General features: G+C 45.1%; 2 protein-coding genes across 2 annotated transcripts in view; one reads left to right on the top strand and one right to left on the bottom strand.

Annotated features, from left to right (window-relative positions):
• Positions 1 to 7491, top strand: part of LOC115171513 (TBC1 domain family member 10B) — a 15748-nt gene extending 8257 nt beyond the window's left edge. Inside the window, exons 3-10 of the mRNA XM_029728429.1 lie at positions 1253 to 1352; positions 1444 to 1551; positions 2160 to 2266; positions 2399 to 2513; positions 2648 to 2713; positions 2784 to 2973; positions 3057 to 3211; positions 3383 to 7491. Coding sequence (XP_029584289.1) covers positions 1253 to 1352; positions 1444 to 1551; positions 2160 to 2266; positions 2399 to 2513; positions 2648 to 2713; positions 2784 to 2973; positions 3057 to 3211; positions 3383 to 4207 — 1666 coding nt within the window. The 3' untranslated portion in view covers positions 4208 to 7491. The remainder of the gene's footprint in view (positions 1 to 1252; positions 1353 to 1443; positions 1552 to 2159; positions 2267 to 2398; positions 2514 to 2647; positions 2714 to 2783; positions 2974 to 3056; positions 3212 to 3382) is intronic.
• An 898-nt stretch (positions 7492 to 8389) lies between these two features.
• On the bottom strand, positions 8390 to 12306 carry LOC115171514 (myosin regulatory light chain 2, skeletal muscle isoform type 2). Its single transcript, XM_029728430.1, has 7 exons — positions 12173 to 12306; positions 11357 to 11455; positions 9638 to 9713; positions 9273 to 9377; positions 8978 to 9056; positions 8823 to 8871; positions 8390 to 8726 (listed from the first exon to the last, which is right to left on the bottom strand). Exons 1-7 carry the CDS (start codon positions 12173 to 12175, stop codon positions 8625 to 8627), a joined length of 513 nt encoding a protein of 170 aa, XP_029584290.1. The 5' UTR covers positions 12176 to 12306; the 3' UTR covers positions 8390 to 8624.
• Positions 12307 to 13859: the final 1553 nt, after the last annotated feature.

The raw sequence follows: 13859 nt of genomic DNA, 5'->3' as shown, positions 1-13859 counted from the left end.
TGTTGGACTGCATCAAATGCTGGGCAGTCAGGTGAAACGTTGGAACTTTGCAAGACTCTGTCCATATGACAGAAGACCTTTTAGTGGTCTTCCCAGGTGGAGTTCGACGAGAGTGACCCCAGAAATCTACTGGACTGCGGAGTTCAGTGCAAAGCGAAACTCAGGAAGATGCTGATCCCACCTTGTGTGCTGATCCCCCTCGAATGAAGCAATCATCTCCTTCAAGGTGCGGTTTACCCTCTCGGTCAGGTTGGTCTGAGGATGGTAGGCCGTGGTCAGCTTACCAGCTACACCCCAGTAGGTACTGAGCTCTTTGTAGATTCCTGATATGAACTGCGGACCTCGGTCAGAGAGAATTTGGTCTGTAATCCCGAATCTGGTAAAGACCCCCCTTCGCAGAATTAGAGCAATGGCGGATGCAGTGGCTTTGCGGAGGAAAAACACCTCCAACCAGTGTGTGTGTGTGGTAGTCCACTACCACCAATTAAAATTCCTTCCCGGTTCCCCCGGCTGGGAGGAAAAGGTCCTATGAGGTAAATTCCCAGCACTTCATTGGGATGGTTCACCATGTCTGCTGCATTTTCCAGGCATGTCTGTCTGGTTTGTATTTCTGTCAGACTTCCCACTGCTGTACAAACTTCTTGGTATCAACCTGTAAGCCTGGCCAGTAAGCCACCTCCTGTAATCTTCGGTTGGTCTTGTAAACTCCAAGATGGCCACTCATGGGGTTGGCATGATAAGCTTGGATCATCTGGTCAGTCAATGTAGAGGGGATGAAGACGTGGTAATGGGTGCTATGTGTTCCATCTCCTTTTGGAGTTTTTCGATACACTTTATCCTGAATTATGCTGAACTTCTAATTGAAGCGACTCTGAGTCTTCTTCAGACAGACTCTTGTGGATCGCCATGATGGCAGCATCATTCTGCTGTGCTCTCCACACACACTCATCATCCAGAGGAAAGGAATAATCCAGACACTTAGCACCAGTGTAAGTGCTGCCCAATGGAGGACAAACATTGGCAGTCTCAGTAATCTGATCTGGGTTAAGTCGTTTACGTTGACAGTGGAAGCATTTTTCCATCCTGAAAATATATTTCAATTATATATAAAAATAATAATTAGGTGCCCCGCCCAAGGATTTCAATGGCTGAAAATCCCTGGAAAGCAATAAATACACTGTCTTCCATGCCCAGTGTGGTTGACATGCATGTGTGTGTTGGTGTTTGTTAACTCTTTCTCCATGTGTTACAGTGATAAGGACATCAGAGTTGATGTAGCACGGCAGAGAGAGCTGAAATGGCTGGACATGTTCAACAATTGGGACAAATGGGTCTCAAGACGCTTCCAAAAGGTACTTAGCTACATCTGTCTATGTATGAGATTGTATATCTATTACATACATTGTATGTGTGTATAACATAACAAGTGTATGTGTGTTTCAGGTGAAGTTGCGCTGTAGGAAGGGGATCCCCTCTTCTCTCCGGGCTAAAGCCTGGCAGCTGCTCTCCAACAGCAAGGAGCTCCTGGACTCCAACCCCGGCAAGTTTGAGGTACTGCCACTAACCCACACCCTTTCTGTCTTCATACTCACACTTCCGCTATACAAAACATGTCTATTGTGAAGCAGACACTCAAAAAAGACATTCTGCCTATGTACTCTTCACCCATTCAAATCCGAGACCATCATTCCTACAGCCTCTATTTAGGGTCATTGTAGTCAAAATGTCACTGTAATCAAAACAACGTATTTGAATGCAGAAGTTCTTCAGTGAAATCTAGGTAGACAGACTAGGTAGACAGACTAACTGGAACAGAAGTTCATGCGATGGGGAGGAGTTGTGGCTTGTTAGACCAGTTAGATCTCCAGGGGGGTTTATTAGGGGGCGCAGAGACCTCCCCAGCTCTAAGCCTCTTATCCTGGGCAGTAATCCAGCCTGGCTGGGTCTACCTTCACAGACATGGGGGTCTGGACAGATCATATCAGATAAACCCTTTTTCCTTCCCTTTCTCTGCTTTCACTCTGACACAGACATGCTTTGTTAAAGGCCTAGTTATACTCAGTCCTGTTCCATATTATGCTGCTCTAACTAGATATGTTGCTTTAAAGTTGCTCAATTAGAAATGCTCTGAAGTTTTCTTTCTCTCTTAATCTCTGTAGGAGTTGGAGAGGGAGCAGGGAGACCCTAAATGGTTGGACATTATAGAGAAGGACCTGCATAGACAGTTCCCCTTCCATGAGATGTTTGCTGCTCGCGGTGGACACGGGTAAATGACCATGCTGTACTGATGTATAACAGGATTTGTTCAGTCCATGTAGAGCACACTGACATGTACAATAAAAATGTACTTTGAGTGCATGTGTGCTAACTGTCTGTTCTCTTCTGGTGTGGCCTCCAGGCAGCAGGATCTGTACCGGGTACTGAAAGCCTACACAGTGTACAGACCTGAAGAGGGATACTGCCAGGCCCAGGCCCCGGTGGCTGCTGTCCTGCTCATGCACATGCCTGCTGAGGTGAGGGGCTGCTGGGGGACACAGAGAGAGGGAGGGGGACTGTGGAGGAGACTGGGAATGGGAACAATGTTATAGACTGATGAAGTAGTGGGATGGGGCTAAGTGTTTATAATGTGTTTATTCCCAACTTGCAGCATGCCTTCTGGTGTCTGGTGCAGATCTGTGAGACGTACCTGCCTGGATACTATAGCGCTGGATTGGTGAGTAAATGAACGAACACACGCTATCTTCTTCTTTGGTGTACACTGAGACGACTCATCATTCTTTTAGGAAGCAATCCAGTTGGATGGAGAGATCTTCTTCTCTCTGCTACGTCGTGTCTGTCCCATGGCCTACCGTCACCTGAAGAAGTTTAAGATAGACCCCATTCTCTACATGACCGAGTGGTTCATGTGTGTCTTCTCACGCACCCTGCCGTGGTCCTGTGTGCTACGTGTGTGGGACATGTTCTTCTGTGAGGGTAAGACACTCTCTCTCACACACACACACACACAGTGCACATGATGCTGTGGCTAACTATTAGCTAACTGTGCTGTTTTCTAGGAGTGAAGATAGTGTTCCGTGTGGGCCTGGTGCTGCTCAAGCAGATGCTTGGCTCGGTGGATAAACTGCGGGAGGTCCAGGGCATGTACGAAACCATGGAGCGCCTCAGGAACATCCCACCTGAGTCTGTCAGAGAGGACCTATTGGTGCAGGAGGTGAGACTGTAAACAGTGTATACAGACAGACATACACACACATACACGTGTTCTCTAAACATACTCCTACTCTGACTCATTGACACGAGTCAAATGAGTCAACTGACATTTCTCTGTCTCTGTGTCTAGATCTGGTTTGATGACTTCCTCTGTATGTCTCTGTCTGTGTAGGTGGTGTCCCTGGCGGTGACTGAGGCTCTGATCGAGAGGGAGTGCAGTATTCAGGTAAGGAAGTGGAGGGAGTCCAGGGGCGAACTGACCCACCAGCCTGTCCGAAGGCTCCACGGGACACGGGACATCCACGAGCACAAGCGTCGGGCCTCCGCCATCAGCTCCGGGGGTAGCTTCTCCTTCCTGGGGTCCATCCCTCCTCCAGGGCCCCTCAGGGCCTCCTCCAGCCTGCTCTCCCTCCCTGGCTTCCGCAAGTCCAAAACCCCCTTCCGCTCTCAGAAGAAGGGCTCCTTCTCTGGGGCCTCTGGGATGGAGGCCATGCAGCGACAGAACCCCTCAGCGGCAGCTTCAAGCCCACCCGGAGGCCCCGCCCACAAACCACCCATGTCTAGTGGCTCTGTAGCTAGGGCGCCTGCCTCTCAGAGTCCTTTGGTTGGGTCTGGTCCAGGCCCCTCTTCTGGCCCAGCCCAGACCTCAGCACAGAGCCAGCCTGGTGCCTCAGTACACCATACACCACCCAACACCCTCTCCCCCAAAGTCACCTCTGAGCAGATCACACCCACCATCCCATCACCCACCGCTAACAACACGCCTCTGCCCCCGTTCCCAGACGGAGGGAGAGGAGGAGGAGGAGGAGCAGCAGCTACAGGAGGAGAGGATGACAGGAAGAAGAAGAAGAGCAAGGAAGACAAGAAGAAAGAGAAGGAGGAGGAGAAGAGGAAAGAGAAGGAGAAGAAGAAGGACAAAGCAGACAAGGAGAGCCAGAAGAAGGAGAAGGAGCGGGCAGAGAAAGAGAAGAAAAAGGAGAAAGGGGGGAAGAAATAGGACAGAGGGGGAGGAGAGGCAGAGGAGAAGAATGGAGCCACAGCACCAAGAGATTTGACCTAGTTTCTCCTGTTATTCCTTTAGAAAGAAAATGGACAAGGAAAAAAAGAGGACATGGAAACAAAAGACCCCCAGAAGTGGAATGAGAGAGAGAAAAGGAGAAGGCCTCCTGTATAGTGCATCTTGAAGACTACATATAGTCAGGATGATTTTGGAGACATCTGGATCATGGTTTTATTAGCACCCCAGGGGTCATCCCCCCCATGCTTGCTTCATCAATTAGTTTGAATAATTAAGTTGGGACACGTTTCCTTTTGCAACTGGAGAATTGTCTGTGTGGTTCACAATGGATCTCCCAAGATCACACAACTGTTTTCTCATTTAGTTTTTTCTTTTATTTCGTTTTTATCAGACTAAGGCTGGTGGACAGACAAGCTGTTGGACATAGAGTAGGTGGGAGTTATAGATTGGGTGCAATTGGGTGTAAATAGAACATCCTAAATCTATGTAGGATCCTTGAGTCGTTCCCCATAATGCCCTGTCATGTCCAGTCTGTGGTCAGGTGGTCACATGTCCAACCGGAATGCTAGCAGAGAAAAGTAAACAATTGAAAAATATCTCAAACCCAGGCACTGAAGACCGTGATTGCTGGTAGTACTATGGTATTTGGATGTCTGGGAGGACCTATTTATTGTAGTGTTAAGTGTTGTGTGTGTGTGTGCCTTAGTAGCGTAGTGAGCCGTGTTACCGTTCAATATTGCCACCCAGTTTCTCTGCTCTGTCTCTCATGTCTTTGTCTTCCTCTTTTTTGAGTTGCTTGTTTTCTCCCCCCTCTCTCTCATCTCTTAATCTCTAGTCCTCTGACCAGTGACAGAGGAATATAATCCCAACAGGTAATGGAGAGATGTACACTGCGATAGGGAGGGTTTGTAAGGAGAGGGAGAAATGAACATGACATTCTGAGACTTGACAGACAGACATGCATGGATCAGGATGGCACCTCCCTAACAACACAAGGAGTGATTTCATTTTAGAATGCAATTATTTTTTTTGTCTTTTCAAGTTTCTCTTGAGTATGTTTTATAGTGGGAGATGATGATAGATACTGGTAGTTTAGCGAGGGAGGGTCCTTCTGCATTCAATGACAACTCTGAATCTGCCCATCAAACCAAATGTCCATCTGTTATTTTTTTGCTTGTGATAAATTAAATAATATATATTTTATTTAGCCAAATATTAATAAGGGTGAATCTTTTAGTAAATGAACCCATTGGAATGTGATCTATTTAGAGTTATTTGAGAAACTTACGTTGACCACTCCTGTTTGGTAGGTAGGTAGGAAGGTTGTTGAATCTCATCTGGATAGTTCATAGAGAATGATAGAGGCCTCCAGTGGCCAAAAGGCTGTTTTAGCATGAGCAGCACCATGAGGGCTTCCACCATTTGAATGTAGTCAACTGAATGGGACTTCCAACTTCATTGACCGATCCCTTCTGGTGACCCTGTTGGAGTCGTGCAACCAGGTCATCAGGAGGGATCAGCCAATCGGGAAGAAGAAAATTGACAACTTTGAAATGGATATTGCCTCAATGAAGCTGTTACAGATGCCATAATGGCACAGATACAATGATGAGGCCTCTTTCCATATCTATGGGATAGTTTCACCTCTTACACCTGCGCCTTTAGGACCCATAGCAAGCCACTTGGTGCTGGGCGGGTCAGGCGTGCCAATGTAGCATTAACCTCTGAACTCTGACCTTCGGGCTCTGATGTATTTATGTACAAAGTTGGTTAATGTAATCAGATATTATATATGTATTATTCTTTATTTTGGATCTGACTGCTATTTTTCTATGCGAGTAAAGGACACCTGGTTAACTGGAAGGATGGCTGGTGACGTGAAGCCCAGTTTAAGGAGGATAATGTTAAGTATTGTTTTTTTTAGATACTGGTATGGCTGTTTTGATTTCATTATTGCACATTTGTCCTCATCTTCTAAGATAACAAATCCTATTTATGTCATTTCAAATTTCAAGTTTACTGTGGTAGCTATGGGTAATGTTAGGTCCACAATTCTCCATTTACCATATTACAGTATTAAACCTGACAGTGATTGAAGAACAGGGGAATGACCATCAATCGATCAACTAAGATTCACATGAGTATTTCAGATATGACATCATTTCAGTGAGCCGAAGGTCATAAAGTACTGTTTAAGATACTGGAGGCATTTAGTCAACTCTGACAAGGGTTGTAATTGAAGATCTGAAGTTGTCTGTCTTTGTCACGTCAGTATGTTGTAACCAACCACCATAATGATGTTTTGATAACTCCCTAACCTACTCACACACAGTGTTATGTAACGTATGTATACTGTACATTAGATGGATAGTGCCGGTTAGTTACTGTAACACCATTCCTTGGTGGAAACCGTTGGTTCTCTTAACACTGATTCTCTGTACTGTTTTTGTAGGAGAGGAGGGTTTTTAGTGTAATCGTAGCCAGAATGTCCTTGTGTGTTCACTATTTGTCATTTTTTTCACCAACTCATGTTATTTTTTTTAAGCCCCTGCTTTCCCCCTTCTTCCCCCACATTTTGCTTCCAGTCTTCTCAGAATCACTTTTGGATCAGAGTAGAGTCGGCGAAGATGACCTGAACATGTTTATGCAAACCTTATTGTTCACAAAGCATGTTGTCAAACAGCAGCACTGACGGCCAGCAATGCCACTGCTGAGATCAGTAGTTTTCATGGCAATAATTAGAAGTTGGAGAACCCTGAGAATGCTACAGAACCAATCAGGATAGAGCAATATTTCTCCAAGCAGGCCCTGGCTCCATCCAATTGGTTAGGCTCCTTAAGGTACTCAGTTCTGTGTTGTCATCAAGAGGTCATGACAGTCATCCTGTCATTGCTCCCAAACTGATCTGGAATCAGTCCTCATGCCTGAAATAGCCAGGATGAGTCAACAGAGACACGTAGGTCCTGAGTGCATTTCTACATTGGTCCTGAAATCCTTGAGCTTGATTGCTTTTAATCGGGAGCGTCCCATTGATTAGATTTTAAAGGTTGTTGCTTTTATGTTTTTCTATTTTGTCATGGTTTCTCCACAACTGTATGTCTTTTGTTGTTTTAAGTTTACATGGAACTGTTATTGGTGGAAAAATAAAATCCTAGATAATGAAATGCATTCCTTACCTGCAGAAGAAAATCTACACATGATGTATTTAATTAATAATGATAATGACAGTCGTGATGAATAATAAACCATAATATATTAAAGAACCCTGCTCTGCCTTGCATTCTTGTTTCATGTTGATATCGCCTGCATTCTCCCAATGAGCTGTGCATGAACATTTTATTCCATTCTGGAAAAACTTCATATTTCAGACAGTCTATGGTCCAGCAGGGGGCAGTAAAGGTGTATGATTTCTGTCTTTACAAATGAGCCTAGTCTGCGGATAAGATTTTGGTGGTGTCTCAGACACACAGCACAGGAAATACACCCACGCCAGCCCTGTTGTTTCTCAATCCCACTCTACCAGAACCACTCATGAACAGAGACACTAGTGTACAAAAGATAAGAGCTTTTATTCACAGTTAGTCCCTTTTATTCATTACAGAGGAGTTTCTGGCAGAATAAAGCTAGTCCAGGTGCAGAAAACAAAGGAGCTTATAGAAAACAGAGGTAGAAGTAAAGGAGGAAAGGGAGGAGGGAAAGGAGGTGAAGACGTGTGTTTTCTTTGGGTCCTTTCTCTTCTCTCTAGCAGCCTTTCTCACTTCTTGAGAAAAACGTAGCCGTCACTTTAAGGAGGCCCTGTTTTTCTCTAGCCTCATTCCTTCTTAGAATATCTCCTATTTTCCCACCTTATCTACAGGAGATAACCTCTACAATATTTATAGGATTTCTCTCTGTTTGGTTTATTTGCCCATCTGAGGGTTAAATTAAGGGGGAGTGAAAGGACTTCCAGGTCTAACCTCTGAGCTGTTGCAGCCGAGGCAAAGACTGGTGCTCCGTTTCACCTTGGGGTTTACACATCCATACCACAGCAGTGGAATACGACTTGCTGTGTGCATTTCTTCTAACAGAGAGACTGGGGAAACAACCAATGATAGATAGGAGTAAGAGATGAAAAGGAGGAAGAGGGTTAAGGGAAGGGAAAGCAGATGAGAAAGAGATGGAGATGTTAAAAGATCATTTTTATTGAAAATAATCCCATATCCCCACGAACAAACATAGACAACCCATGAGCACCTGCTCTCACACAAATGTCTTGAGTAGAGACGAGTCTTTTAGAGAATTTGTGTGAGTGAGAGACAGAGCACACGAGTACACATAAAGAGAATAGAAGGAAGAAGAGAGGAGCAGGAAGGTAGAATGGAAAGGGAGGCTGTTTTCTTTTCTTCTGTCTGTTTCATTACTCCTCCTTCTCCTCTCCGTGTGTGATGACGTAGCAGATTTGCTTGTAGTCTACGTTGCCGGCCACATCTGGGGGGAAGGCAGCCCACAGGTTCTTCATCTGAGGGGAGGAGAAGGAGGGTCAGCCACTCATCAAGTCAAGGGACAAGGAGAGATCATGATGATATTCAAACTGAATGATGAGAAATGTACTCACCTCCTCTGCAGAGAACCTGTCGCACTGAGTGGTCAGGAGCTCCTGAAGGCTAGAGAGAGAGGGAGACAAAGTCACAAACATTCATGAAGCTGTGGATTCTGTTATGGAGTGCACTCATTACTACAACTGTAAAATAAGGAAGGAAATATTCTCACAATTCCTTCTTGATGAAACCGGTAGCCTCAGGGTCCAGGACCTTGAAAGCACTAACGATGACATCCTCGGGATCAGCACCTGAGACACAGAGCGTCAGTCAGGCATGTTACACTGACAGCAAGACACATGCAATGTCCTCAGATATGGGAGTGTACTTAGAAAGCCACTAACACTTTGAAGCGATTATAACCTGGTTATAACAAGTTAGACAGTGAGCCTAACAGAGTCAAACCAAGAAATGAGGAGATGTGCAACAGAAATAAAGCAAGCAAGTACAGTGAGTTATAGACCCACCCTTGAGCTTCTCTCCGAACATGGTGAGGAAGACGGTGAAGTTGATGGGGCCGCTGGCCTCCTTGACCATGGCTTCCAGCTCCTCATTCTTCACATTCAACTGGCCTACAGAGCAGGGAGGGAGTGGAGGTTAGCTAGCACCATTATCTATCTCTCTCTCTCTCTCTCTCTCTCTCTCTCTCTCTCTCTCTCTCTCTCTCTCTCTCTCTCTCTCTCTCTCACACACACACACACAAACACATACACACATATACAGTACATATTGGACATTGTGGACATACTAAGGCACACTTTTAATAGAGACAGGTCAGTCACATAATATGTCCTCAGAATCTTAAAAGGTCTTAAATGTAACCCTTGCTCACCCATTGAGGCCAGCACGTCCCTCAAGTCATCCTTGCTGATGATACCGTCTCTGTTCTGGTCAATGATTGTGAAAGCCTGAGAAGGAGGGAAGGAGGGAGGGAAGAATTGAGGGACAGATAATGTCAGGCATGACATGAACACCAGTCACCAGAGTCTGCCAAGTTGTCATCCCCAGTGTGACATGGAGGGGGGGGGTTCAGTCCTGTGTGTAGTGGGACATGGAGGAGGGGGGGTTGAGTCATGTGTGTAGTGGGACATGGAGGAGGGGGGGTTGAGTCATGTGTGTAGTGGGACATGGAGGAGGGGGGGGTTGAGTCATGTGTGTAGTGGGACATGGAGGAGGGGGGGTTGAGTCATGTGTGTAGTGGGACATGGGTAGCATGTGCACTCCATACAACTTAGAGACACCTCTGTCAACTATGGTCATTTAAGTGCCAGGTGATGCCTATCTATGGCACAATGCTATGTAACCCTTGTTAGGCGAGACCTAAAAAGAACAAGAAATGTAAATTCTTACATTTAGGGAGAGCTCATTAAGTTACACCTGTTAAATCCTTCTTCCACTGTCCCAGCCTGTCTCTGGACCTCATCTCTTACGTCTATGAAACCCAAGAGGACCCCCATGGTTGATCTTGAACTTAAAAAAGCAGCTGGTAATCCATCTTCCTGACTCACACACATGCACACACACACCCCCCATCATAGTGTTAAGACTGTCCCAATGATGATGTCAGACATTCCCCAAGTGATACTTAAGAAGTCTGTATCACTTACAGCAGCAAGAATTCCCTCCGTCAAGTCTGTGCCCATATCCCTTGACAACACTTTTGAAAACACATACTATCATATACAATCTAACCACCTACTGCCAGATCCCTATTTCCTGACCTTATCCATCCTTCCATACACACAGTATCCTTCCCTACACTCCTTCCACTTTCTACCCTCCGTCTTTCATCTACATACCGTTCACCTCTCCAACCTTCCTCTCCTCATAAACAGGTACACTAACCTGCCTTCCAAACTCTAGACCTTATCAGAAGCTCAAGAAGATGCCCCCCCCAACCCCTTCTGTTCCCCTCGGTCCCCACCTGTTCTCCCCCTGTCCACCCCCCATCCCCCCCAGTGACCCCCCGTTCATCCCCGCCCCCCTCACTGCCCTTCCCCTCTCCTCTGTGTGCAGCGTGCCAGCCAGGGCCCAGTTGTCCTGCCATACTTAAACACGCAGCCCTCAGCAGCAGAGGACTTAAGATGAGAGGTTGAGTGACAGCTGAAGGCTCAGACGAGAGGGAGGCCTGGAGAGCTTCAAAAGGTTACAGAAACTTCAGAGCTTCTCCTCATGACATTCTTTGCTTTTTTTAAGTTGGGAGAGAGGGGGGACAGACAAAATAGCAACTGCACTGAGAATTTACCAATCAGAGGCCAGCCCCCTAAATCTAATTTGGGGTTCGCTCCTTTAATGAAACAAGGAAAAACAGTACACCGTGATTGACTCATGATTATAACAGTATCAATTTAGCCGCTGTGCCTGTCTGTTTCCGTGTTAGCAACTATTTCAGCCACTCTACAGCATAATTAGGTTACAATGAAACTGACTGGTGGCCAGACTAGAGTCACTCACTCTCAGCCCAGATAGGGAGTTGAAAGGAAATCTGTCCCATTGACATTTTAAGGTGTAAAAGTGATGTGTGTTACATAGTGTGTTAAGAAATCCTCACCTCCTTGTACTCCTGGATCTGGCTCTGCTCAAACATGGAGAACACGTTGGAGGAACCGCCCTCTGCTGCTGCTCCCCTCCTCTTGGCCTTCTTGGGTGCCTGAAGGACAAACACATCAACTGCTTAACAATGGGACCTTCTAGGTCTGTTCATCCTGCAGCTGTAGCCCTCAGGAGGCCAATTAGTGACCTTTGACTTCAGTGTCAAGCTGTTCCTGGTCAGGGACAGGTGAGTGGATGTCTTTGTGTTTAGGTCCAGTACACTGTTCCGTCCGCCATCTAGCATTACAGTCTTTGATCTGACTATCAGTGTGATGTGGGGTGAATATGTGTGGTCCACCATTAAATCCTGCCACTATGTCTTAAATGTAGTTTAACATCCCTTACTACCTAGCTCTTGAAATGTTCTCAGAACACTTCAGGAACAATCTTTCTCTGGCTCAGGACAGAGGAGGATGTTTTTGAATGTGGATGTATTAAAACATGAATTATCCTCAGGTAGCTAACCTTTTACAGCATATTTTATATAAATGGTGTTAATAAAGTATTAACAAAATGTTTAGATCCTGTGAATGATATTGTATATCCAGGAACAGCTTAACACAAAATGTCTAAAAATGCACCACACAAAAAAGTCCAAAGTACAGTTGAGTTTTAAAAAGTTGTTCCATCATTTCTTTTTCAATCTAGCAAAAAAGCTTAAAATAGAAAAACAAGAAAATCTGGAAATGCTGTGTTATTCCTGGAGGTTCCCATCGACAGCACACAGAGTAGTGGACAGGTAAGCAGTCAGAAAGTGAGGACCGGTGTTACTCACCATCTCGAGACGGTATGTATGGAGGTTTGGATGGTCAACAAGAGAAGAGACTGATGTGAAGCCGCATTAAACACCTATCCTCGGGGGCTTATATACCTCTGTAGACCGTGCTAACTTTAGCCACAGCCTCAAGTTTGGATTTGTAGAGGGAGAGAGAGGGAGAGAGGGAGAGAGAGGGAGGGATGAGTTTGAAGCAAAAGTTAAGCGACAGGCAAAATGAGGGACAAGCTATCCCCTTACAGGAGATCAGAAATAGACCCAGGAGTCTTGGAATGAAGGGAACCCGATACAACAGGGACCAGGCCATACGTTTAGTTTCCCATGTGGACTAATATGGACATTCAGGACATAAAAGGCTTGATGGACTGCTGGCTGGCTGGACACATCTTGGCACCGTCCCATCCCTCCATAGTCTCCATCACCATCACCCTTCAGTGTGGCACATCAACCTATCATTGACTTTAGTTTTTCCATTACAATATTAAAGGCTTAAATAAACACATGTTGTGCTCTCAGTGACTTGAAATGTAGATTTTTATGCATGTGCATGCATGGGTAGATATATTTCTCTGTCTACACTTTCTATATTCATATGTCCAGCAATTTCCACAGGTAATTGAAACAGCCTTCTCACATTTTGCATGGCACTGCACATAACTGCACTGTCCAGCATGCACATGTAATGTCATTACATAAAATATTGTCACTGCATCAATATTTTCAATATTTTGGGAACACTCTGGTACAGTGTTTGTGTATATTAGACCATGTTTATTGTTGTCGGTAGTGAGGTCTCCCATAATCCCCCTAGAGTCTAAGGGCCCGACCCTGGGTTTCTATTAGGCTAGCATATGGAGTTGTTGTAAGATGGTTATACCAAGGACCATTCGGCTATTTGATTTTGAATTTAAGGACCTCTGTAGTGGTATATTTCTGAGTTAATAGCAAAAGCCCAAATTCAATGTTTCATTAAATAATAATAATAAAACAAATAATATTCATATATATATATACAGTGCATTCTGAAAATATTCAAACCCCTTGACAGCTTTATTCTAAAATGGATTACATTCATTTTTCCCCCTTGTCAATCTACACACAATAACCCATAATGACAAAGAGGATAAAAAAACTGTTGTTGAAAGTTTAGCAAAGGTATTACTTAAAAAAAAAAAACTTAGAAGTATTCAGACTCTTTGCTATGAAACTCAAAATTGAGCTAAGGTGCATCCTGTTTCCATTAATCATCCTTGAGATGTTTCTACAACTTGATTGGAGTCCACCTGTGGTAAATTCAATTGATTGGACAAGATTTGGAAACCCACCTACCTGTCTATATAAGTTCCCACAGTTGACAGTGCATGTCAGAGCAAAAACCAAGCCATGAGTTTGAAGGAACTGTCCGTAGAGCTCAGAGACAGGACTGTGTCGAGGCACTGCACAATTCTGCAGCATTGAAGGTTACCAAGAACACAGTGGCCTCCTTTATTCTTAAATGGAAGAAGTTTGGAACCACCTAGACTCTTCCTAGAGCTGGCTGCCCGGCCAATGAGCAATCGGGGGAGAAGGGCCTTGGTCAGGGAGGTGACCAAGAACCCGATGGTCCCTCTGACAGAGCTCCAGAATTCCTCTGTGGAGATGGGAGAACCTTCCAGAAGGACAACCATCTCTGCAGCACTCCACCAAT

This window comes from Salmo trutta, chromosome 32 (assembly GCF_901001165.1).
Source record: "Salmo trutta chromosome 32, fSalTru1.1, whole genome shotgun sequence".
Classification (NCBI taxonomy): Eukaryota; Metazoa; Chordata; class Actinopteri; order Salmoniformes; family Salmonidae; genus Salmo; species Salmo trutta.
Note: the sequence above shows the minus strand (reverse complement) of the source record. Positions and strands in the feature narration are given on the sequence as shown.

Coding starts and splice junctions, on each gene's coding strand:
- LOC115171514 (XM_029728430.1), bottom strand. Junction 9,378..9,637: donor GGACGTGCTGGCCTCAATGG/GTGAGCAAGGGT, acceptor CCTGCTCTGTAG/GCCAGTTGAATGTGAAGAAT. Junction 8,727..8,822: donor ACAGGTTCTCTGCAGAGGAG/GTGAGTACATTT, acceptor TCCTCCCCTCAG/ATGAAGAACCTGTGGGCTGC.